The sequence below is a fragment of the Ambystoma mexicanum genome, chromosome 11, assembly GCF_040938575.1.
Source record: "Ambystoma mexicanum isolate Mex_15411 chromosome 11, UKY_AmexF1_1, whole genome shotgun sequence".
Classification (NCBI taxonomy): Eukaryota; Metazoa; Chordata; class Amphibia; order Caudata; family Ambystomatidae; genus Ambystoma; species Ambystoma mexicanum.
Genome location: NC_090934.1, coordinates 1170441051 through 1170467982, shown reverse-complemented (window position 1 = coordinate 1170467982; position 26932 = coordinate 1170441051). Strand labels below are relative to the sequence as shown.

The 26932-nt window shown below is 48.6% G+C and overlaps 1 protein-coding gene across 11 annotated transcripts in view; it reads left to right on the top strand.

Moving 5' to 3' along the window:
- Positions 1 to 26932, top strand: part of TLN2 (talin 2) — a 7472684-nt gene that overhangs the window by 572928 nt on the left and 6872824 nt on the right. For all 11 annotated transcript variants that reach the window (XM_069624483.1, XM_069624482.1, XM_069624486.1 and 8 more), the window contains one exon: positions 11210 to 11352. In XM_069624483.1, the coding sequence (XP_069480584.1) occupies positions 11210 to 11352 (143 nt within the window). The remainder of the gene's footprint in view (positions 1 to 11209; positions 11353 to 26932) is intronic.

The following is a 26932-nucleotide window of genomic DNA, read 5'->3' as shown; positions in this document are numbered from 1 at the left end:
GCGCTTCCATCCGGAGCACCACAGCAACATCCTGCAAAGGAAAAGGAGACATATTCAGGTTTGCTTTCAATATTAAACCGCACAGCGCTTTACTTACCTTAACGGATTCCGGGGGCCAGTTTTTCATCGCACTCGCAGCACCACAGCGGCCTGTGAGGAGAAGAAGAAGAAAACAGAGGTTAGCTTTAAAAGACAATAAAGGCGCCGCGCTTCGCGCTTTCTCTTACCTAAAAACGTGCATCTACATCCGGCACGTCAGCATCAAGACCTTCACACCTGAAAAGAAGGAGATAGAGACATTAATGAATTCCCATCATAAACAGAACAAAGACTTAACAATTAACAAAGTTACCTGCATACCAGCAGATTCGGGGTCACAGCAGGCCTGGGCCCAAGAAGGCGCACTGAACCAGTGAAGCAATTCGGGCAGCTCACCAACAAATGTCAAGCGCCCCTGCACAAGAAACGCAGGTTGGATAACTCACCCTACAAATAACTAAGGTGAGAAAAAACCCAGTGGGAAGGGGATCGGTCAGAGGGAGGTGGGAGATTCACCCATTAGAGACAGTTATCACAAATCCTCCCTTCTGTAATTGCAGATTCATTATTCAGCACTGGGCAACTATGCATCCAGGGTTCCAGATCTCAGAGCCTTCCAGATGCCCAGGTGGATATCAGGTGAGCGTAACAGTTTCTTCCATCCAGAGCTTGTGAGAGACAGAGGATAGGCGATGGAGAAGCAGTTAGAAAAGACAGGGGAGACAGAGAGCACCATGAGGGCAGAAACAAGGGGGGAAGGAACCAGAGGATAGCCGGGCAGAGGGTCAGAAGCACTATGCAACAATAGAATCACATCAGGCGGCCAAGCAGACAGAAATCAGAGCACACGGGAGAAATGTCAGTTAAAAGAAAAACCATAAGGGAAATTTGTTGTGCCGCAATGGGGGCAGGGCCAACTTTATTCAGGTCATGATCGGTATCCACCTGAAATTAAGTTTTTCTTCATCACAGATAAGACCTGCTCTTGGTACAAGGTCTTTGGCTTCACAGCTTTCTGAGGCTTTTTCTCTTGGGTATTTGGCTTCACAGCTTTCTGAGCCCTTTTCTCTTGGGTCTTTGATTGCACAAGTTTAGGTTTGGGCCATTCTTCCTCCAGGGTCTTGAGCTTACCGGTGCAGGTGTTAATCAACAGCACAGTGTTTGGCCATTCTTGCTGCAGGGGCTTTGTGTCACCAGTGCAGGGCTTGACCCCATTGCTCCCTGCAACAACTTCTCTTCTGCTCCCTACTGGCTTCTCCTCCATCTGTTTTCCTCGGGTTTCCAGGTTGTTTTGACTCTATGCTCTGAGACAGCCTGCATTTATAGTTCCAAGCTGACCCTCCTCTCTCACTCTGTCTCTCTCTGCCATTGGCCCGTTTCAGGTCTGTTTTGCTCCCTCCTTGCATATTGGTCCTCGCCAAGTCCTGTAGCGTTCTCCTTTCTAATTGGTTGGTCATGGGCTGGCTTCAGGGGGATTGGGACCAAGCTTTTATATGCCTGGTCCACAGATTTGGAGTCTTTCTCCCCCATGTTCCTCTGGCATTCTGAGCGGGCTTCTTGCAACAGTGTTTCTGATAATGCTTTGTTTTTAAGTGAACATGTCAAATTTGGGGTTTCTCTTCGGCAAGATGCTCTGTGCGTTCTTTCGCAGACCTGACTCGCTGGGGGAGTACTTCTCACAAATGGCAGATGAAAACTAGCTCACAGAAGCCAGGAGGCTGTGTTTTGGTTAGGGAGTTGCAGGCCAATTAATAGCCAATGCCTAAAAGGATGGCTACCATTTGAAAAATAGGTATTCGTGATTTGTATTGATGCTTTGTTGGAATTCACTATGACTTGCGTATGTTCCACAAACTATAGACCAGTGTGGAGTTGCTGGGAAGCTGCACCAGGCTAGTAGCACTTTTTGGTAAGTTCAAAAATATAATCTTCAGAATATGTAACTAGCTTTATGCATTGCAAACCTAACTGTTTAGGGGACAACAGAACATTATACAACGATACAAGAATGGTTAGAAAAAGGTGTATATCCAAGGGTATGGCCTGTAGCGTAAGGCAGGGACTGGTTCTCACAAGTGAGAGTTGGGTATTTTCACTTTCAGGATAACTTTGGAAACATTGCATAGTCCTTAGTCCTTTCCTCACCCGAAACTGCGTTGGAGCTTTTCTAATTGAAACTGGAATGTTATTCCAGTTGGCTAGGGCATAAATCAAGAATGTCTTTTTCCTTGTTTTCTTTATGTGGGCTAACTTATTATCCGGCTTGGAGATGGTGTGACTCCCAGATTTATTGGTCGTAATGTAGGCTGATGTTTGGGTGTTAACAGCCTTTTAATGCGATGTATGTCAGTATGCGCTTGTCATAAAGGTTTGGATGGTTGAGGTGGTCCATGAGGTGTGAACTGTTCTGTGTTTCATACCCATACTGCACATTGATGGGCCTGAATCTTATGTTACTGGGATTTATACCGTGCTTCACTGCCATGTGTGTGGTCTCCAGGTGCTCTTGCGGATCTGAAAGAGAGGGTGAAGGTTTAGGTTAGTGGGGAGACATGGTGGGTTAGGAGTGATCCTAGAAGCTACAAGTATAATTACACAAATAAGAGGATGGAGCCCAGTGGGACTCTGCATCAGACCCCGAGCAGCATAGTTCTGATCTGAAATAACCCGTTTTGACTGATTGTTGTCTATCAGATAAGTAGGCGGGGAAAAAGTAGAGTACTTTGACAGTGAGTTCCATTCTGTCCACTAATAATAGTTTTATCAACTGGGTATGATGTGCTATATTGGAGGCAATGGAAAGGTCTAGTAGGACCCAGGAGGCAAGAGTCTCATTTGTCCATAATCAGGAGGGCTTTGACAATAACTAGTATGGCTGCTGTCCTGTGCTGCATTGGGGTCTGACACCAGACTGCTAGTCATGAATTAGCCTGTGTTGCGCAAACCTGTCCAGGGGTTTCTTAGGAACTGTCTTCTCGAATCTATGAACAACAGGCTGGTGATATGTCGATAGTATAAGAGATAGTTTGGGTGCAATGTTGGTTTTTGAGTAGTTTTTAAGTTAATTATGTTTTGAGGGAGTTCGGTAAGATGCCTTGTAAGAGGGAGGCATTGTCGATGTGGAGTTGGGGGGGTGAGACCAGCGTTCATTATAGAATTAAAATCCTCAAAGAAAACAAAAGCAATTGTAAGATACAGAAGAGGACGAGTAAGTCACATGAGCAAACAATGTTAGATGGACTAGGCTATACATATGGTTTGACGAGAAATGTGACAGAAGCGGGGAACCAAAGCAGCAGTGGTATCACTCCCCTGTTGGCCAAAATGTCCTAAACTAGATCATACGACCTCAACATTTTCTTTTTCTTCATATTTCTTTATTACGTTTTTCTTACAACAATTAAACATCCCATCCACAACATTGCCCCCCGCCTACCCCAACTCCCTCCCTCCTCCCATCCCAACCCCCCCATTCCTTCTGCCCTTGAGTGCCATCTCGTCCCAACTTTGCTTCCCACAGCCCCTGTCGTCTCTGCACACTTCACAGGTTAAGTAGTATATAGGGGGCAAGGGACCCTCCTTTTTGTATCGGGGGCCTGACTCTGGAGGGTAAGGGAGGGCTATCAATATACAGTATAGAGTCAACGGCTACCCCTTTTCATAGATGTACAGGAGGTGCACCTAAACTACAGTGGTGCTAGATTAACATGTGCTAGCACAGAGATCACAGGAGGAGGATATAGTGTAAAACAAAGTTTAATTGTTGATTAGAGAACATTTAAAAATAAGCACAAACCTATATAACAGAGTGCAGAATACAAAATACAAGTAGAACCAATAAGCGACATTGCCAATTAAATGACAAGAAGGTCCATTTTCATGTACTGCTGTACAAATACCAGTACGTAACCATTGTCCAATGATTATGTGCTGCTATTTGTACAGCAGTACATGAAATTAAACTTTGTTTTAGGCTATATCCTCCTCTTGTGATCTCTGTGCTAGCACATGTTAATCTAGCACCACTGTAGTTTAGGTGCACCTCCTGTACGTCTATGAAAAGGGGTAGCCATTGACTCTATACTGTATATTGATAGGTTCCATGCAATCATGTCCCCTCAAAAATATTGCCATGCAAAATGAAAAAAAATCGTGGAAAAATTGCTGTTTTTTAGTGGGGACGTTATTACATGGAGCATGCGGGGGACACCCCTGCAACCTCCAAACCCTTTTTTATTTTTCATGGGGAGTGGGGGACGCCCCCGCAACCCTGCCTGCCCCTGTGCCTATATATATGGTCACCTATATAATGTTGCCACAACCTTTTCCCGGTGACATTATATACAGCGACCATATATAGAGGAATATTATTACCTTATACCTATTGATAGCACTTCACAGGTTAGACACCACTGCCCTCTAATTTAGGTCTTCCCTCCCCCTCCCTCTCCCACATTTGTAGTTTTGGCATTTAGCCGAGTCACAGAGGTTTTAAGTCCTGGGTGGATGTCAGTTCATTCAACAACTGTCCCCAGTCCATCACCAACACATTTTCCCCCTCCGGGTCCCTATGTTTATTCAGGTAGTCCACCTCAGCCAGGCCCCATCTATGTACAACTTGAAGCCATTGCCTCACTGACGGGCCCGCGGGCCTCTTCCATTCTATCGCTATCCGCCGTTTGGCTAAGATCAACATAAATCGTGCAAATTTTGTTGTGGTTTTTATACCTCTTTGACCCCGGTAGAAGCCCCCACAAACATACTTCATGTGTACAGTCATACCTGCCTCCCACCAAAACGTTCAATCGTTCCGTCACCTCCTACGACTGGGCAGGTACAAACCATATGCCAGAACCCGGCGTGATCTTTCCCACGCCTCGGACAGGTATGGGGCACGGATTGGTTTATCACATGCATTTTCTCCAGTGTCAAATATGCCCTGTGTAAATAATAGAATTGGGTGAGTTGGAATAGTGCGTTCCTAGATGCCTTTTTGACCTGTTCCCACACTTGTGTCCACCTCTTTTCCAGAATGAGTTCTCCAGAGTCCCTTTCCCACCTACCCTTAACCACCAACTCCTTATCCTTTCTCATTGCCTGTAGGCCCCCATACACCTGTCACACCTTACTGTCACCTTCTCCTAGATCTAATAATGTCTGCATTAGCGGGTTTACCTCCTGCTCCTCCGGTATACCATTCCACAGCGTAGCCAGGGCCCTCACCACCTTGGCATACATGAGGAAATGACCGCTTGCCACCTGATATGTTTGTCTCCATTCCTCGAATGTTAGCAATTTGCTCCCTTCGAAGAAGTCTCCTAGTGTGGTGCAGTGCTGTTCCCTCAGTGTCCTGAATCCAATACATTTTAATTATATTCTAATGATGGTGTCAAACCTGATTGGTAGTTCACTGCTATATAACCCTTTGCCCTCATCTTCCCTAATAGCTTCCCCCATACAGCCTGCACCACTCTGAAAACAATTGTGTCCCCTATACCCCCTATGGTCTCCTCACAATAGCTCCACACCCTGCATCTCCTGCTGAATCCCACCCAGCAACCCTGCCACTTCCCCATCCGCAGCTGCTTGCCAGTGCGCTATCGCCTGCAGCTACACCGCCATAAAGTACATTTCAAAGTCTGGCATATTGAGGCCTCCCGTCGGCGGCGTAATGTTTGCATAGCCACCCGGGTTCACCCTGTGTTCCACAGCAACTGCCCCAGTGTTTTGTCCTACATTATAAAGAATACTTTCTTGATTACTTAAGGGATATTTGCAAAGTAGTACAAAAGCTAGGGAGAACCACCATTTTGCAAAGCGCGGCTCTCCCCATCAACGACAGGGGTAACTTTTTCAAGAACTGTGCCCCATCTCCAATATGTGAGAGTGCCCTCCCTGTATTAAGTACAAATGTTTCCTCCACTTCGTGGAAAATCCTAATCGCCAGGTATTCAAAGGATTCCTGTTCCCATCGGAATCCCCAATCCGGGAGATATTTAACTCTCCACTCCCTGAGACCTGCCAGTGGGAATACCAATGAATTTTCTCAATTTACTTGAAATCCCGACAATTTATGGAAATTATCCAAAACTTCCAAGATCACTGGCATATTTTCCAGTGGGTCGTCTACAGCAGAGCAGAGCGAGATGCTGTGAGCCACCCCCCGCCCAGATTCCCGTCTCTGAGATGTATGTTTTAAAGTACCTTGCCAGTGGTTCTAGTGCCAGGGAGAACAATATCAGAGAAACCGGGCACCCCTGTTGCGTTCCCCGCTCCAGAGTCCATCCCAGCGATACCCACCCACCTGTTTTTACTCTAACAGTGGGTTTGTTGTACAACAGGCATTGCCATTTCAACATCCCGTCCCCGAAACCTCAGGCCTCCAGTACCTTAAACAACCATGGCCATTCTAGCGAATCAAATGTTTTGACTGCGTCTAGTGCCACCAGCGCCATTTCTCTATGTGAGTCTTTAATTAGATCCATCACGTGATGCATTCTACGTAGATTCATGCCAGTATCCCTCCCCCCTATGAATCTGCATTGATCCGGGTGTACCAAGCTAGAAGCTACTCCCGCCAACCTAGACGCCAACACCTTCCCCAGGATCTTCGAGTCCACGTTTAGTAGGGAAATGGGCCTGTATGAGGCACACTGTGTCGGGTCCTTCTCCTTTTTTAGCAGCACCGTGAGCTCTGCCTCCCTCATTGACTCTGGTAGAGAACCTCTCTGGAGCGCGTGATCATAAACCCTCTTCAGCTGGGGGACTAAAATATCTGCGAATGTCCTGCAAAACTCTACCGGGAGGCCATCACTCCCCGGAGCCTTGTTAGCGTGCGTCGTGTTAATCGCTCCTAGTATCTCCCCTTCCTCTATTGGCAATTCCATTCCTTCTCTGGCTTCCCCTTCCAATCTGGGCATTCGTACCAGATCTAAAAGGTCTGAGGCCGCCTGATCTGAGTAGCTCCCTTCCGTCGAGCCCAGTTGCCTATAATATCCCTGAAATACCTAATTTATCTTCTGCTGTGATGATACCAAGCTACCCGCCGGATCCCGTATCTGAGTAATCGTTCCTCCCTGAGTTCTCCCGATTGATTTACCATGCCAGGAGCCGGCCCACCTTGTCCTCTTCCCCATGTACACGCTCTGTATACCTGCCTCGATCAAAATGATTCCAGGCCTCTCGAGGGTCACTCATTTTCTCTGCCAGTAGATCCCCACTTGCTGCCCCCCGTTAGATCTACCTCCAGCTGTCTAATCTCCCCCACCAGCTTTTTTATGGAATTATCTAGTGATCGCCTGACCCCCACTGCCTGGGATATAAAAGGAAGCAATGGCTTCCCTCAGCGTTTTTGCATTAGCCACATCTCCCAGTAACGCCTGACTCATCCTCCATAATCTCAATCGGGGCTCATGTTGCATTGCCTCCATCCTAACAACCAATGGGGAGTGGTCAGACAGGGTCCTGTCCAAATATTGCGGGGCCAGTGAACCGGTGAAAGCACTCCGTACCCACAAATAGGTAGTCCAGCGTGGAGTACGAACCATGAACCCCTGAGTGGTAGGAATATCCCCTCTCAGACCAATGTGTCTCCCTCCATAGTTCCACTGAATCAAGCCTCGCTGCTACCTGCTGCACTGTTGTCCGCGCCTATGGTTTTGTGGGTCCCCCTCTCCCCGTTCGATCTAGGTCCGAGTCCAAAGCACAATTAAAATCCCCTCACCATATGCATAGCCAAGTACGATGGCTACCCGTCATTGCCATCACTGAGGTGAAGTAGGCCTTGTTGTCCACATTCGGAGTGTATGAACTTACCACACAGATGTCCTGTCCATCCCATTGTCCTACTATGGCTATTGTCCTCCCCTCTGTGTCCCCCAGTGTGCGTTCTACCTGTATGGGGATCCTTGGGGCCACCCATATCTATTCTCCCCTCGCATAAGTCGAATATGAGGACCCGAACACTTTGCCCCCCCACCTAGACTCCAAAGTCCTCAAGTCCGCCCCCTGCAGTGCTAGCTGTATTTCATGCCGCTTCAAATATTGCCCCACCCTAGCTCTTTTCCCATTCTTCCCAATCCTCGCACATTCCATGTGCCTATGTCGTTGCTTATATTGTATCTACCTAGGTTGGCTGCGGCTTTGAGACTGTCCTCCATGGCACCTATCCTTCTGCCCCATAACCCATGAGCCAATAATTCCCCATACCGTAAACAAACAACTTCTCCCCAACTCCCCATTCCCAACCTGCCTCCCCTCTATTTTCCCCCAACTTCCCTGTCCCCCCTAGCCTTCCCTCCCGCCTCCCCTCTCTCTCCCTCAACCTGCTCCGACAGGGGCAGTCCTCCATCCCACATCTCATTTCCAGTGCGGTAGAGGGGTCCTGTTTATTTTGGGGGGTGACCAGATCCTCTTCCCGCTCCAGCTGTATGTCACTATGCACCCTTGTGCACTTTCTCCAGTGAGCATTGCCCCCCTTCCCCTTCAAGCCGTACAATTAATTCTTGACCATCCTCGTCATCCCAACTCAGTTCTCCACCGGGTGGCTGCTGTCATCCTTCTCCTTCAGCTGATGATCGCCACCCGCCTGAGGCATCCCTTTCGGCTCTCACCTGTCTAGCCAGTCCCATGGTGCCTTCGGGGATATGAATAGAATGGAACGGCCTCCATCTGTCACTCTTAGTTTTGCTGGGAAGTTTGTCATATAGCGTAAGTTCAACTCCCTGAGCCTACAGCGAGCCGAATCAAAAGACTTCCTCTGTTTCTGGACCTCCTGCGTGAAGTCCAGGAAGATCAAAATTCTGGCGCTTTCCACCTCGATATATCCAGTTCTGCGTGTAACCTGTAGTATTGTGTCCCTGTCTCTGAAGTTTAACAGCTTGGCTACAATTGCTCTGGGCTGTCCCCTTAGGGGTGGGACTCTGCTCAGTACTCTATGTGCCTGCCCCACTGTGAACAGCTTCGATAGACCTTTCGGCCACAGGGTCTTCAGAATCAGTTTTTCCATGTACAGCTCTGTGCACGGTCCTTCCTGACCCTCCGGGACCCTCACCAGGCGAATGTTGTTTCAGCGAGATCAGCCTTCAGAGTCTTCTGCTTTCACCTCCAGCCCTCGTGTCGCCCCAACAAGGCTGCGCACCTGGTTCTTGAGTTTGGCTAGATCATCCTCAACCGTGCCCACCCACTGTTCCACCTCCATCACCCTTTCACTGAATTTATGTAGATCGGTCGTAGCAGGGATACATCCACTCCTACTTCAAGTGTTTTCCCTTAAAGAGATGTTCTAGATTCCTGAATTTCTGCCATAAATCCTTCCAGTGTTACACCTTCACCCCTTTCTGCACCTGTTCCCGCTGTGTCGCTCTCCCCCTCCGACACTTTAATCACCTTATGCTTGGGGGCAGCATAATCCTCGATTTTTGTTGGCCCTTCGCCATGGTGTCACCTTTCACCAATGCCTTGGACTGTTTGGAGTTGGGTTGCCAGCAGGGCCCAACGTGCTGCGAGGAGGCCACTGCAAATTTCTCTCCATACTGGTCTCACTCGTCTTTCCCTCCGCCCAGAGGTCTATGCTCTCCCCTTTTCCTGACGTTCACCTAGTGTCCTGGGACAATTCCCTAGCGTGCCCCCCAGCTATCTATGCTGGTTTCGATGATGTGGTGGTTCCTCACTTTGTGCACCTCGGCCACCCTTTTCCGCCGTTCCTTCCTCTGCCTCAGCCTCCTTCACCTGGCCGTTTAGCACCACTGGTGAGTCAGGCTAACTCCTCTATGCCACTTGCTGTGTCTGATCCCAGCACTGCTGCTCCTTATGCTTGTCGAGCTCTTCCAATAATCCCAAGTGTTGTTATGTTCCTCAATCCTCTGGGTCCTCCTTCTGCCCAGATGGCTGTTTCCCCCTCACTCTCACCTCGTGTTGGGCTCCCTCTCATGGGGTCTGCCTCCTTACAGTCAGCCTTATATAGGTGCCCACAGCTCTTATGTCTATTGGGGCGTCCGGGTCACAGTGTGTCGCCAAGGGGACCTCTCTGTCTCACCTGCTGCTCTCTAACCCACTTGCGCCGCCATCCTGCGCTGCTGTGTCCGTCAGTGTTGTGGACACTGCTGCTCTCCCCTAGCTTTGCCGGTCTGCCACAGGTTGTCCGGTCGATGCAGTCCGTTAGAGCGACTGCTCCATCCCGACTTATGCTTGCCGTCTTCCTCCGCTCCGCTCCTCACCTTATCGCGGCCGCAGGTGTCAATGCTGTGCTCTGTCTCCCTCGTTAGGGGCTGCTACTCTGTCATGCCTTGCCGCCACCTGGCACTGCCTCTCTGTCCCTGCTTCACCTTCCTCCGTCCCGCTGTTCCGTCCCTCTGTGATCACAGCGCCTCCCGGACGTCCCACCTGAAGTCCAGGCCGCTGGTGTTCAGTGAGGACGCCTTCCACGGATCGCGTAGTTCACTCGTCTCCACCTCCTTTGCGCACCACTTCGCCGATTTCGCCGGCGTGCAGGGATTCCCGGGGTTTTTACTGCCCGCTGCTATTCAAGTCTAATGCATGAGCCCATCCGACACTTGGTCCTTTAGCCTCTGTCTCCGGGGTGCTCTCAGAACAGAATTAATTGCGAGTCTAGTGTGGCCTTGAGCAGGAGCTGCGGAGCTTCACCGCTTCATCCACTGCCTGCCGGCCAGGCCCCCACCTCAACATTTGTTGATTTTACCTACCTCTCCTTTAATCCTTGACTAATGCTTCTTTCACTAACATCGAGATCATCGCCATTTTATAAATGTGTGTTTTTGGCGAAAGCTTGTCCTTCTTTACTAACATAAAGTGCATCTGGCTCAGTTTACAGCCAGGAGGCCAGAATCGATTCACTGGCTTTCCAACTGAGGGTAGGGTTTTGGTGTGGCCGTGAGGCAATGGAGGACCTTTTTGATACGCAAATAGCCGTTTCCATTTGCAGTGCAATACACTCCTTTCTTTACTTATTTGTTAAAATAAAGAAAGTATGACCTCGACTTTCTGCATAATTAGACATATTTAAAATTAATTTATTAAAAAAAAATTGATTGAAAATGTTTGGCTAGCTGATAATTTAATGAAACTGAAAATCGGACAGCTTAAAACTTTGAAAGTCTGTCCTGAATATACGTTGCAGCGTGTGGCTGACTGTCTGATATTGTTTCCATAGTAAACTGGCTCGATCACAGTCGGACATTCAGAGAGCAAGGAGTGGACGAGAATGAAACCCTGCTGCTTCGACGCAAGTTTTTTTATTCAGACCAAAATGTCGACTCTAGAGACCCCGTCCAGCTGAACTTACTTTACGTCCAGGTATGTTGCCAAGTGTGGATTGGGGGTGATAATCAGGGGCGGACTGGGCCATAAAATTGTCTCGGTCACCATTGAAAAAGTGGCCAACCGTTGCAAATGGCATTTAATTCCTTTTGTGACACTGTTTGAATATACTCAAGGGGGAGGTTTTTTTTAAATAAAATGTGATGCATATTGTGCATGTTAAAGAATATTTATTCAGCAACACTGGTCAAAATTGTGCCGCATAGTGAAATAACTAATCAAACTGGCCCAATATTGGCTGGTAAAGTGGCCCACTTGGACAAAAAAAAACTTGCCCACACAAGCATTTTGCGTTTTTGGTTCGGCCATGGGCCTATTGCCCTATAGGCCAGTATGAACCTGGTGATAGTGGTGAAACCAGAAAAAGACACCTTTGGTTCAGTGCCGATACCTAGAAGAAGTGCCCCCCTGCCATTTAAAACCTAGAAGACGTACCCGCCCGACGTTTAAAACCTGATGTGCTCTGTCGAATAGCATTTCAGTGGTCCTTTTACAATTCGTCCACACCTTTCCCTTATACTATTAAACTACCATTGATGTACATAAGAGGCAACAGGAATGTGCTTGCCATCTGTTGTGACTTAGAGCCGTCACCACCAGGGTGCAGGTAGTCACATGTTCAAGTTATGTTGATTCATACCGCACACCGCTACCACCCAGGCAGGTGCCAGGCGCTCATGTGGCTCTGCAAGAAAGAGGAACGGGGTTGGTTAGTGAAGGTAGAGTGATAGGATAGGTCCAAAACCAGGAGTGACTTGTGTCTATGTGTGTTGGTTTGCCGATGGTTGGTTGCGTGCACTGGCTTGTTGTATCTGTACGGGTAAGGTCCCATTCCTGGGATGTTTCTATGGGACTGTTTGTTATGTTTGGTGTGTGTTTGTTTTATGTGTAGATTTTCTGGTATTTAAGGTTGTGCACACTGACTTGTAGCCGTACGGGTAAGGTCCAATGCCTGGGTTATTTCTATGTGACTGTTTGTTTTGTTGGGTTGTGTCTGTGCGTTTTATGTGCAGATTGACTGGTATTTGAGGTTGTGCGCACTGGCTTGTTGTATCCTTATGGGTAAGGCCCAGTGTTCGGGTTTGTTTGTTGTAAGTGTGTGTTTCTTGTATTGGGTGTGTGTAAGTGTATAGTTTGGCTAGCCCAGTGGGCGTGTATAGTATTTAGGTGTTTGAGGAAGCAGGAGTGGGGTGGTTAGTACATTGGGTACAAGTTCTTGTATGTGGCTAATCTACACAATTCTATCTAATGAAGAGGTCATACAAACTGTGGGGTGCGCTGAAAACGTTTTTTTATTTTTATTTTATGGTTGAACTGGGCACGGGCGGCTCACAGGGTCGGACTGGTGCATAACACTGTCTCAGGCACCTATGAAAAAGTGGCCCACAGTTGCAAATGGCATTCATTCCTTTAGTGACAGACTATTTGAATAGTACCAAAGGTAGTGTTTTTTGTTAAAACATAATCAAATTGTCATATTTAAAGAATAGTTATTCAACAACAATGGTCCAAACTACTAGCTGCATAGTGAAGTAACTCATCAAACTGGCCCACATTGGGCAAAAAAGTTGCCCATTTTGACACAGAAAAACTGCCCCACACTAGTATGTATTTTTGGTTTGGGCATTGCTCTATACGCCAGTCCGAGCCTGGCGTCTCATCCATAATGGGCAAGGGGGCATGGACCCAGTGGCCCCCTCACCCATTATGGAGGAGCCGAGGAGCCAGCCAAGTGAATCAGCTTTTTCACGCTAAGGGAGTGCTCCTGGGCTCGCTTAACTGTGTTAGGCAGAATCATATGCAGTACTCTTTGGGAACACCACACACAATTAAGACTACAAGTGCAAGTACAAATTCACCTTTGGTACAAGCCTGTACTACACAGTAAAGTCGTAGCGATGGCTGAGCAGCGAGACTTATCTCAAGAGTAAAGAGAGCAGTATCAGAAGTTACACAAAGGACAGTAATTACTATGGTTCAAACAAACACTGACTCAAGGTTTCTGAGTAAAAGAATATACATTTATTTACACATTCATTTGAAAAACAGTTCACTAAATAAAGCAGCAGAAAATGCACACTCTTAATATACTACACAACACCAAACCAATTCTGTACAAGTTAAGCTCAAAATGAAGTATGAGCAAAATGGCACTCCAGCAATTAAAAAGGGAGGGAAAGACAAGGTTATGCAAAATTAAGCAACACCAACAAGTAAGTAGGCACAGCAATTTAGAAAAGGCTTGCTACAGTGAGGATTCAAATCAATAGGCCTGGGCCAATGTTAATGGTTCAGAGTCTTTGCAGAGGATCTCACAGTTCAGAGTAGTTTGTGGTTAAGTCTTTGCCAAGAGTTAGAAACAAAGTTGGTCGAAGGAAAAGTTATTTAAAAGAGTAGAGAAGGAAAAGCCCTTGGATTGGCGAAAGATTTCTAACACTTTCACTGCGGTCGGATGGAACGAACAACCGGGTTAGAACAGTACCTTAAATGAAGAAGAAGGCTGTAGCTGATGCAGAAGTTCCTGGCAGATCCTGCAGGCCCACGGTTCCTGATGCGACTGTCGGACTGACACGAAGAAGGAAGACTGGAGGGTCCTGCACTGCCCAGGAAAGAAACCTGCAGCAGAGCAAAGCAACGAATAAAAGGTACGCTCCTTAAAACCCAAACAGGGTCCAGTCCTCCATGCTATCCGGCTCACTGCAGCTGTGCACAGCAAATTCGACCAGGGGAGGGAGGCATTGCTTGGTGTTTGGCAAACTGGTTGGTTCCACCAGCTCAAGGGAAGTAGATTCCTTGCAGATCTTCTCTGTCATCGAAGTTTGGAGATTTAGACCGCAGCAGGGCTTCACTGGGAGGTTCAGTTGTGGTAGTGGTCCTCTTCTTTCAGCTTCTCTTCAGTTCTCTCGATCCAGTGGCGACTCTGCCCTTCAAGTCCCAGAGTCCTGGCAGGACAGTCATCTAGCCACTCAAGCAAGAGTGCGACTTGGGTTTCCAAGGGAACCCTGTGCAGGGGTCCTAAAACCCCTCCCTCACATCCTGTCTACCCAGACTCTCAGGCACCTAAGGAGGGCTTCTGTGCAGAAGCCCGCCAAGGGACGGTGAACAAAGGAACCAAACCTGGTTTGGCACGCAGAGTAAAACACGAGAAAAACCTTTACAAAAAGAAATGACGAATAAACCCAGCCGGAACCAAATAAAAGTAAATGTGGTACAGCGGATTAAAGTTGGAGGATACTAACTTAGCCTAAAACAGTACCAAGGTTATTTTCATAGATCACGGTATGAAAAATATGGTAGATACCACTACCACCAGCCAAATCTTAAAGAAAGGGGAAATAATGTTCCATGAGAAACAGACAAAAAGGGATTACTATTAACCCTTTCCAGTACTCTATGAAAGATAGTTTGTACTGGGTCTGTGGATTTAAAAAGACTAATAAAGTCAATGGCAACTTTACATGTTCTGGGAGACAGTAGTGAGTCCCAGAAAATGGAGTTTGAAGTGGGAAGTCTGAAAAAGACAACCCTGTGTCACTGCACTAAAGGTGCTGTGTGACACAAAGTAAACAGATGATGCTTATGGAGTAGGTGAAGCTCCACAGTCTATGAACACAAAAATGTTAAACACTCAGCAAAACACATGTAAAAGTGGGAAAAAAAGCCTCACACTCTTACCAGCTGAAAAAAAAAATCCTAGAAATCCAGCAAAGCTGCTGTAGGACTCAGTAGGTAATGGAAATGAGCCATTCTGGAGAATTCTCCCTAACAAACTGTCAAGGGGAAACCGTTTCCCCTTGACAGTTCAGTTCCACAGCCCCACATGCTCACTGATCCATACAAGGCTGGGGGGAGTTTTGCTTCACCAGCCTTGCAGGAGTATGGATGCATGTATGCTTGTGTTCTGAGCGAGTGTATGGTGATGGGTGCTCGTGTGAATGATGGTGATTGCTGTGTGTGTGTGTGTGTGTTTGTTTTGGTCCTTTGAGATGATTTTGGCGAGCGGGGGGCATGGTGGGGGGTGGAAGGGTTGTACAACATAGGCATTTTAAAAATGACTTTGTTGCACAATCATCCTACCCACCTGCCAAAATCAGCTCTCCTTCTGAGGCACTGTGGAGCCCAGGGGACAGGGATGGTATTTTTGTTTTGAACATCTATCGTAGATGTCCAGTATAAAAATATCACGCCTGCCCCCTAGGCCTCCCAGCACCAATTGCAAATAGTTTGGCTTTTTACCCATTTATTTTTTAAATTATGCTCTAAAATGAAACATTTTAACCCCATTATTTACAAAAATTCACAGGGGGAAAACCCCCCGAAACCCACTTCATTGGTTTGGGTTCCCTTGCTACGATCGGTTGCTAAGGCATATCTGGAGGGACTGTGTTGGGAGCAGGGTTGGGGAGCCCGGGGACTGTGGTGGGGGCAGGATGGGTGGGAGCCATGGGATACTGGTGGGAGCACGGCGGGGTGAGCCCAGGGTCTGTGGTGGGGTGGGGAGAGCCCAGGGACTGGGTATGAGTGGGATGAAGGAGCCCAGAGACTTTGATGGGAGAAGGTGGGGGAGCCCAGAGACCCTACTGGGAGTAGGGTGCAGTGATGGCGTTCAATATTTTATAGCCATTTGGACTTAATGTCCATTTGGCATTTTTTTGGGGGGGCGCAGCTTGCCCACATTTTGCTTGGGGAGGTTTAGGCGGCCCAGGCCTAAAATGTTTGAAGACCATTGATCTAATGTGCGCATGACTAATCTTCACAATTCTATCTAGTGGTACACCTGGTTAATTTCACAATCTATCTTAGTGTGGTGTATGGCTAATGTTCATCAGTCTATCTAAAAGTGCTGCATGGCTGATGTTCACAAATCTATCGTAATGTGCCACAGGGCAAAACTTCACAGTCTAAGTGTGATGCATGGCTGGTCCTTACAATTGCTACAAGCAGAATATGGCTACCTGACACAATTGGGCCACAAGCAGAATATGGCTACCGGACACAATTGGGGCAAAAGCAGAATATGGCCCACTGGCGCAACTGGGCTAAATGCATGTAGGGTATGATATTGGTCAATAGGAGAAGTTCTTTTTTTACTCATATAGGCTAAGTGTGAGATATGGCTTACACAAATTGGGCTAAAAACACAATTAGGCTATGTGCAAAATATAGATACTTTAGACAAATAGGCTATATTTATAATAGGTAATAAGATTGGTAGGGTTTTGATAGAGTGCATTCATGACTGTACTTCCCGCCTATGCCATGCTTACCTTATCAGTCACTCCTAGTTAACTGTGACAGGCTTCTCAGGCGAACACGGGCAAACAGAGTGGAGCTGCATCTTTAGGAGCCGCCTTTTGCCTTGTGCCCCTTGGCCGAGGCTGCCCGGGTAGGGGCTGCCCTGGGGGGTGACTAAAGTGTTCCTTATGCCAATTAGGTTATGCTGGGCAGGACGAGAGGCAGATGGCTAGTGGATGCAGGAAGTGGGCATACCCAGAAACTGGGATAGGGGCGAGCGTGCTCGAAGCGTCAATATTAACTTTAATTTAAATGCCCCAGCTGCAAATAATGTTAAAATGGGGTCGCAGGCACCAGAACCCACTCACCATGAGGAGCACAGTCAACAAAACATGCCCAGTGTTACATTTCTGGTTATTGGCTTGTTTAAACAAACATTCTTGGAATTTGACATGGTTGAGCTACTGCAGAATCCTTACTGAATCAGAAATAACTTGTGGTCCTTTGATTGGATCAAGACTAGAGAAACTATTAGATAGTACCATCTGTTTTCTTACTCATTGGTAAAAGCTTTTAAAATGATTCCCTGCTATTACGTTATCCTTCGCGTGCTTTTAGGAATCATTTTTTGAGTTTACGTTTAATTTAATTTTAACAAATGAAATGATAGGCGCCAGGAGTAATATTCCAAGATCATCTAGACTTTTCAGGTTCTGCGGTCCGTATGTAGACACTCTAAGCATTTGAGTACTGAATGGAAAGTTTTATTTTTCAAAAGGACCGACCGGATTCCAAGTGGCGGCCGGGCGGGAGCAGAGGTGAAGAACGCTCTGCATTCTGAGGTTCTGTGCAAAAATGTCTCCCAGCCTCCTAAATAATGTCTTCACTATGCCGACACGATGAGCAGACACCTGAGGGATACCTGAGGAACCTGATCGTACACATGAGGGTGATGATCTGATGAAAGACAGACCGGTCTGACAAGAAGAGGGCTTTGGAGGAGCAGTTAGCAGTTGGATGCGTCCCATACAGGGTCCATGAGATGGCAACAAGATGACCAGAACAGGTCTCGTGATCCGGATGAGAGAGACAGGGAGGAGCGTTCAATAGTGGTGACCAGCCTGACATTGAGAGGATCCAGTGGGAAAGCCTGTCTTCCCTGCCTCGCCCCTTCTCCCTGTGACCCAGAGAACCAGCAACAGCAGGAGACGGCCTGGGAAGACGTAAACAGCCGTTAGAAGGGTGGATGGCTCTGAAGCCCCAAAGGCACCCACAGATGCAGAAGGAGGCATAGGAGTGTGGTGGTCGTGTAGGGTTCGGGACGAGTGGGAATTCCTTCTGTATGACATCATTGAGGAGGCGCAGATCCTGTATCATCCTCCAAGCCCCTCCCTTTTCTTTTTTGATTGGGTAAATACACGTATTGCATGGAAACTTTGAAGGTACTATGATCCCTTGCTGTAGCAGGACATGTATTGTTTCTTTTTTCCATTCTTCTGCTTCTTGCGACAGGGGGTACTGTTTTACCCGGGGCAGCAATGACCCTGGTGTAACGCTCACCTTGTATCCACAGGGACGCCTCTCGACTGGTCTGGGACACTTTTGGGTTCACTGCACCTTCCCCGGACTTTGTTCTGTCAGGAATCAGTTTTAGAAGATAGGAGGTCGATTTTAGCGACTTCACCTTCCCTCCAGAGACCCACCTCCCTGCGTTCCCCTTGCGGTTTCCCCTTGGGACTTTGCTCACCTTGATTTTCGGAATGTCGCGCTCTCCGTCCTGCCGTGCTGAGCAGGGGCGCGTCCTTGTTGGCTTGATCCACCGAGTTACTTCACTGGCGAATGCCTGGAGTCCAGACCGGCTGTGACGCCACCCTTCAGGTAAGTCTTTTAGTGTCTTTTGAATAATGTCTATATTGATGAATTCCCCAATAACCTTCTTCTCTTGTCTTGCAGAGGCTGATGGAGAGAGCTGAGGCTGATGCCTGAGTTCAAGAAGGTAAGGATGCGCTAGATGCGGCGCTGAAAGCGTCCTTGCAAGTTGACTGACCTGTGCTGCTGTTCTTCACAGGTCACAGAGAATTCCTGGAAGAGGCGGTGCATTGGGACCAAACGCCGATGAAGATGTTCTGAATGGCGGAGGCCTTCCAGGAGAGCTGGTAAATAGCTACTGATTCTTGCCTCTATAGTCCTAAAGATGTAGTAGGAGAATGATGGAAAAGTTCCTGAAGGCTCCGACTGGATGGAGGAGCTGGAGCTGAACAGGTAAGGATAGCAATGTTCTTTAGAGTAGTTCGCCCGTGCAGGCCAGGATGCAGAACAGGACCCGGTGAACGTCACGCTGCAAAAGCAGAATAACGCGAAGCGCGTGCCTTGGGTCGGGCGTGGTTTAAATACCTGGCAGGTATCCCTGGTGCCTTTGGGGCGGACCTGCCCTGAAGCTAGACTACTTGTTGCAGTTCCCTGACAATCCTTGAGGGGGCAGCCATGCTCACCCATTGTCCAATGGAACCCATACTAGCCAAGTGACCCTGATGCCACTGGTGCCAGGATTGCATCCAAGGCACCCGCAATGGGCTGGCGTGGGCCTTTCTGGCCTTGTAACAGTACCGAGGCGGGGGCCATGGTGCCCGAGACCCTTGGTCTCGGTTCAAGGTCGTGACAGCACTCCCCCCAAGGCCCATCTCACGGTGACCCTCATGTCCGGTCCTGGATTGTCAGGGTGCACTCAATGAAAACGTTGAAGCAGGCGCGGAGCATGGATGTACTCACTGGGCTCCCATGTTCTGTCCTGTGGACCGTAGCCCTTCCAATCCACCAAATAGTAGAGTTTTGTCCTTACATATTTGGAGTCTTGGATATCCTTTACTTCGTACTCAGGTTCTCCATGAATGACTACAGGCCCTGGTGCAGTAGTAAGCCGAGTTCCAGGCTTCACCGGCTTTAGAAGAGACACGTGAAAGACTGGGTGTATCCTCATGTGGGCTGGTAATAACAACCTTATAGCAGTTGGGTTGATGATGGATTCCACGGGGTACGGTCCCAGAAACCGTGGACGAAATGTTTGCTTCCCCTTTATAGGTATGTGTTTCGAGGCTAGCCACACCTGATCCCCTACTTGGTAGTCCGGGGCCTTGGTGCGCTGTTGGTCCGCTTATTTTTTCTGGCGCACCTTGGCTAGTTGTAGATGTTCTTGAGCTCTCTTGAAAGCCTGTGAGATGGTCGTGTGGAGGGTTGTGATGGCTGGCATTTCCAGAGTCGTTGGGAGATCTAGCTTGGACGTGCGTGGATATCTTCCGTAAACCGTAAAGAACGGCATTTGTCCTGTGCTGCTGTGCAATGAGTTATTGTAGGCATGTTCGGCGATCCATAAGAGGTCCTTCCAATCCCCTTCTGCATGGTGGAGCATGCAGCGTAAGTACTGCTCGAGGGTTTGATTTGTCCTCTCCGTTTGACCGTCTGTTTGGGGGTGGTAGCTAGTGGACAGTCGGATGTCTATCTGGGCTAGAGAGCAGCATTTTCTCCAAAAGTTGGATACAAACTGAGTTCCTCGATCCGATATTAGGGCCGAAGGGAATCCATGCAAGCGCACTACATTCTCAAGGAAGATCCGGGCGAGGCCAGAGGCGTTAGGTAAACCCTTAAATGGAAAGAAATTAGCCATTTTGGAGAATAAGTCCACAACTAACAGGATGGTGTCGTAACCTTGGCAAATAGTGAGATCAGTAATAAAGTCTAGGGACAGCGTGTGCCACGGGTCCGGCAGAATGTCCAAAGGTTGAAGGAGCCCTGCAGGTCTTTGCTTGGAGGACTTGTTCTGGGCACAGACCCCGCAAGACGTGACAAACTTGGTTACATCTTTGCGCTACGTTGGCCACCAGTAACTCCTTTTCACCTTAGCCAAGGTTTTCGCAATTCCCGGGTGTCCTTCTATGAGAGAATCATGGTACTCTGAGATGACTTGTTCTTGCAGTTCCTTCACCGGCACGAACAGCCGATTCCTGTAGTATGGTAATCGGTCCTTAACACAATAGTGTTCACCTCTGGAACCCCATTCTTGTAGTTGTTCTTGAGTTAGCATTTGCTGGACTTTGTATAAGAGTTCATCCTGGGTCATGGTAGTGGTGATGCCTAGGATCCTGTCACCAGGGATAATGGCCACGGGGTTAGGACGTACATGTGCCATTTTCTCGGTGCCCATGCGCGAAAGGGCATCTGCTTTGCCATTTTTAACCCCCGGGTCGATACGTAATTACATAATCGTACTCCGCAAAAAAAGGGCCCAACGTAGCTGCCGAGACAACTGAGCTTTTGCATCCTTCAAGTATTGGAGATTTCGGTGATCTGTTATGACGGTGATGGTATGTCTGGCTCCCAGTAGGTAGTGTCGCCAAGCCTTGAATGCAGCCTTAATGGCCAGCAGCTCCTTATCGGTGATGGCATAGTTGAGCTCCGGCGGCATGAACTTCCGTGACCAAAAGGCCACTGGATGCAGTTGGCCTGTGTGCGGGACCTTCTGTGACAACACTGTGCCCATCGCCATACTAGACGCGTCTGTTTCTACAATATAGGGAAGGTCTGGACGTGGATGCCGAAAGATCGGGGCAGTGGTAAACTTCACCTTGAGTTCTTGGAAAGCCTTCTCCGCCTCTTCTGTCCAGAGAAAGGTCTTGTTACATTTTCGTAATAGTGAAGTAATCGGATGCACAATTTGGGAGAACCTGGGAATAAAGTGGCAGTAAAAGTTTGCAAAACCCAGCATACTTTGGACACTGTTGATGGAACTTGGCGCTGGCCAGTTGAGGACTGCGTCAACCTTGTGAGCATCCATGTGTATCCCCTTAGGTGTAAGGACGAAACCCAGAAACTCCACTTCCGCAACATGCAACAAGCATTTCTCCAGCTTAGCGTAGAGATGGTGTTGACAAAGCTTGGTCAGGACCGCCCGTACATGCCCTACATGTTCTTGCTCAGATGTTGAGTACACCAGGATGTCATCCATGTACACTACAGCGCAGACATCAATGAGTTCCCTCAGCACATCGTTTATGAAGTATTGGAACCTGGCTGGGGCATTACACAGACCGAAGGGCATTACTTGATATTCATATAGGCCGTACTTGGTGCGGAATGCCGTTTTCCACTCGTCCCCTTCTTTAATGCACAGTAGATGGTAGGCCCCTCTAAGATCCAACTTGGTATAAATCTGGGCTTCTTTGACCTGGTCTAGTAACTCTGGGATCAGCGGTAGAGGATAACAGTTTTGATGGTAATTTGGTTCAGGGCACGGTAGTCGATGCACGTTCTCAAGTCCCCTTCTTTTTTCGGTACGAAGAATAACGGAGCCCCGGCCGATGACTTGGATGGGCGAATGAAGCCATTGGCTAGGTATTGCTTTAGATATGTTTTCAGGTGTTGGTTTTCTGATTCTGTGAGCGCATAGATACGCCCACACGGGATTCGGGCTCCAGTCAGCAGATCGATCTAACAATCGTAGGGTCTGTGAGGTGGCAGAGTATTTGCTTGCACTTACTAAAAAATGTCTTGGAAGTCTTGATAATGCACTGGCAGCGTAGCAACTCTTCCCAGGACGCTCCCTGCACCCTCACACGCTGGGGAACTGGCGTGCTTCCCCTCCCAGCCTTTTGGGTAGCAAGTGTGCGTGCAGCCATGGGCTAAAACCAATTCACGGGCACGCCAGTTGATTCGTGGGTTATGTGCGACTAGCCACGGCATTCCCAGGATTAGCCGAAACTGCGGTGCCTTGATCACATTGAAGGTAATGATTTTGCAATGTCCATCCTCACACAAGAGGGTGAGTTCTGTGGTGCATTCAGACACAGGTCCTGAGGCGATCTCGGTACCGTCAACGGTTGTCACCGTCTCAGTGGTAGACTTAGGGCAGAGTGGTAGCCCCATCTTTGCTGCAACGTCCTGATCTACATAGTTCCCCACAGCTCCACTGTCGATATAAGCTTCCATTGAATGCATGACAGATGGGTGCTGGTGGATTAAGATCACAGGTAGAGCAAAATGGGAGGTCTGTAGTTGAATCTCCTCGCTCGACAATTGGACCCCTACAATTGCCGGGCTTGGCAGTTTTTCGACTCCTCAACGGGGTTCTCCTTATCTGCAGGCTCGACGATCCTTCTGGGCGGCTTGACAGGGCACTCTTTTAGGAAGTGACCGGCATTGCCACAATACAAACACAACTGCAGCTCTCTCCTTTTCTTCTGTTCGGCTTTGGTTAAGGGAGGTCTGACTCCTCCTATTTGCATGGGTTCAATGGCACCTTCTGACCCTCAAGGAGTTTGGCCTGTGGGTCGCACAAATACAGGGCAGGCATCCGGCTTACCACGATCGCTTTTTCGATCTTGCAGTCGCTGATCTAGTTGCACCACTAGGCTAATGAACTCAGCACAATCCGAGGTGGGTTCACCACTTGAGCCAACACATCCTCAGCTCCCCTCGCAGACCCCGATGGAACAGGGTGGTCCGTTTGTCCTCAGGCCAGTCTGCCTCCACCACCAGCCTATTGAAAGTGGAAATATATGCCAGCAAGTCCTGGTTCCCTTGTCGAAGGGACAATAGTTCATTATCTAAAGCCTGTCAATGATGGCGTCGGGCGAAAAGCTTTTCCAGTTCCTGTAGAAACCCTCCAAAGTCCTGCAACAGGGGGTCATCCCGACTGATGAATGGCACCAACCAATCAGCAGCACTCCCACTCAGGTAGGAAAGGATGAAGGCCACCCGCATCTGGTCGGTGTGAAATGCCCCGGGTCTGCACATAAAATGGAGGCGACACTGGTTCATGAAAGTCGCATATCGTCGGGGATCTCCCGAGAATCGCTCCGGAGGGGCTAATGGAACAGTTCCAGGTAGGTTGATCTGGACCGGATTGCTCACTGGAGTCGGCGTTGAAGGGGCGATCCCAGACAACGGGCTTGTCCGGCTTGTGATTGAAGAAGTTGCCTACTAAGGTCGTTTGTTCTTTCCTTGGTCACAATTAATTCTCTCCGCAAGGCATTGGTTTCCTGCCGCGATGAGTGGACCTCTGCGTGCAACTGCCCCAACAATTGGGCCAACTGATCGGTCTCTGAGGTTTCCATACCGGGCACCCGGGTGGATTATTAAGTATGGCTTTGCGTTCTGTAACGCTCACCTTGTATCCACAGGGATGCCTCTCGACTGGTCTGGGACACTTTTGGGTTCACTGCACCTTCGCCAGATTTTGTTCTGTCAGGAATCAGTTCTAGAAGATAGGAGGTGGATTTTAGCGACTTCACCTTCCCTCCAGAGACCCACCTCCCTGCGTTCCCCTTGCGGTTTCCCCCTGGGACTTCGCTCACCTTGATTTTCGGAATGTCGCGTTCTCCGTTCTGCCGTGCTGAGCAGGGGCGCGTCGTCGTTGGCTTGATCCGCCGAGTTACTTCACTGGCGAATGCCTGTAGTCCAGACCGGCTGCGACTCCACCCTTCAGGTAAGTCTTTTAGTGTCTTTTGAATAATGTCTATATTGATGAATTCCCCAATAACCTTCTTCTCTTGTCTTGCAGAGGCTGATGGAGAGAGCCGAGGCAGATGGCTGAGTTCAAGAAGGTAAGGATGCGCTAGATGCGGCGCTGAAAGCGTCCCTGCAAGTCGACTGACCTGTGCTGTTGTTCTTCACAGGTCGCTGAGAATTCCTGGAAGAGGCAGTGCATTGGGACCAAAGGCAGAAGAAGATGTTCTGAATGGCGGAGGCCTTCCTGGAGAGCTGGTAAGGAGCTACTGATTCTTGCCTCTATAGTCCTAAAGATGTAGCAGGAGAATGATGGAAAAGTTCCTGAAGGCTCCGACTGGATGGAGGAGCTGGAGCTGAACAGGTAAGGATAGCGATGTTCTTTAGAGTAGTTCGCCCGTGCAGGCCATGATGCAGAGCAGGACCCGGTGAACGTCACGCTACAAAAGCAGAATAACGCAAAGCGTGCGCCTTGGGTCAGGCGTGGTTTAAATACCCGGCAGGTATCCCAGGTGCCTTTGGGGCGGACCCGCCCTGAAGCTAGACTACTTGTTGCAGTTCCCCGACAATCCTTGAGGAGGCAGCCATGTTCACCCATTGTCCAATGGAACCCTAGCCAAGTGAACCTGATGCCAACGGCGCCAGGATTGCGTCCAAGGCACCCGCAACGGGCTGGCATGGGCCTTTCTGGCCTTGTAACAGTACCGAGGCAGGGCCATGGTGCCCGAGACCCTTGGTCTGGGTTCAAGGTCGTGACACCTGGTTTGGTTTTATTTTTACTGGTGTTCACGCAATAGACCCACATCATGTGGGCCAGTTGTCCACAATTCTGGTGGTACGTGTTGCATTTCCTCATTAAAGAATCCTGGTGGCGCGCTAACTATGGCCCTGAGGGGAAGCGGCATTTGTCTATTCTGGATCATTATGTCACAGGGAATCGCAATCTCCATTATTATTTCCCCATCAATGTCTGAATTAGTGAAAAGATCCTCGTCTGACATATTTCGTAATGCTATGTTGGCATTTATACACAGCACTGTTCACCATTCACATCCATGTATGTCTCGGCCAATCACTGCTATTATTTGTGATGATACCTGTATTCCATGTATGTCTAGTGACACCACCGATCCTGCTACTATTTCTGGGGGTGCTATGGGGCGAAACACAAACTCATTTGGTACTCACCATTCTTTGCGCTTTAATACTGGCACTTCTCGTGCCAGAGCTTTTAATCCTTGTATGAACATGTCTGGGTCTACTGGTACTCCGCACACCTGCTGTGCCGAGGCTTGTGTGTGTATGACTAGCATGGCGCGCATTGCACATATTCCGAGGGTTGAACATACTATCCCACTGTCTGTGAATGAAATTGCCATGTTGAGTTTGCTTAGGAGATCTCTCCCTAGTAAATTTATGGGTGAGTCTTCGTAATACAGCAGAGGTGCTCGCACTGTTACATCTAGTTCTTCTGTGTACGGAACCTCGACCAACACCCCAGAAAACCCCTGCGTTTCCATTTTATGATTTGACAACGGAAAACTGCCTTCTCTTATGCATGATTTTTCTGCTCCCAGATCTACCATAAAAACAAACTGTTTCTTCCCTATCTCTGCCCCCACCAGTGGTTCGTCAGCTGCTTCGAGGGTCATAGATAGTACTGTACATGCAAGTGCTCTCTGTGGGCTGTCCTATGCTGAATATCACCTGCTCTCCCCACTGTCAAAAACATTACCTGCTACTACTGCTCTTCCTCTGAAAGGTGCTGGTGCACTGTTTGCTGTGGTAACAAAAGGATTTCCACAGGCCGGGGGCATGTGTTCCCACGACTGTGGGTGTTGTTTTACGTTCTGTGCATGTACCTTGTGTTCGTCTGTGTATCTTGGATCGGGTTGCTCTTCTCTCCTATAACCACCCGTAGGCAATCCATATGGGCTTCCTGGGTGGCCATATTGTTGTTCGTTTTGATAGGGGCCCATGGGGCGGCTTCGACACTCTCTTGAAAAATGTCCCCACCTACCTCCGACAGTTCTAGCATGTCCCTTGTCCCCCTCTTTTGGGGCTCTCTCCATATCCATACCCACACCCTCTGGACCCTCTGTACCCACCTCTTCCGCCACAAGTGTTCCTCCCCTGCCACTGTGGCCCTACATATTGCTCCTCGACATTCCATTGTTCCTGTCCATTTCCTGCCCAATTTTCTGCCTTCCTTGCTTGTGTAGCTATTGGTCCTTCCTCTTCCTCTCTTTCTCTGCCTTTGGGGAGGGTGGCTACTGCTGCTGTGACCTTCACTAGTTTTGTTTGTATTAGTTTAGCCTCGTCTGCCAGTCTCCTTTGGGCTATCTCCTTTTCTCTTTCTTTGCTCCTTTTGCAATGGTGCACTGTAATGCTCTGTATCTCTGGCCAGCCCTTGGCTTCTATCCCAGCTATTTTATCAAGCGCTTTCTGCACCTCCTTCGGGAGCCCTCTTTTAATTATAAAATAGAACAGGGAGGTGGATTGATCCCAAGCCGTGCCTGTCTCCGCTCTCCACATCTCCTGCACCCAAAGAATGTAAGCATTGCATCTTCCTCCTCCCCCATTGTGCATTGCATCATGGACTGTAAATCTGGTGTGTCTGGGAAAGAGTCTTTCAATGCGTCCCATACTCTTGCTCTTACTCTTGCTCTTACTGTATTGAAGGATGCCCCATCGTGACGACCGCAGTCTAATGTTATTCTGGGGAATCCTGCCTTTGCCCACACTCTGTTAGCTTGGTCACCCACAGCAGACAATAGCAAGCTTTTGACGTCACCTATTGCTAGGGGAACCCCTGCAGTATTTT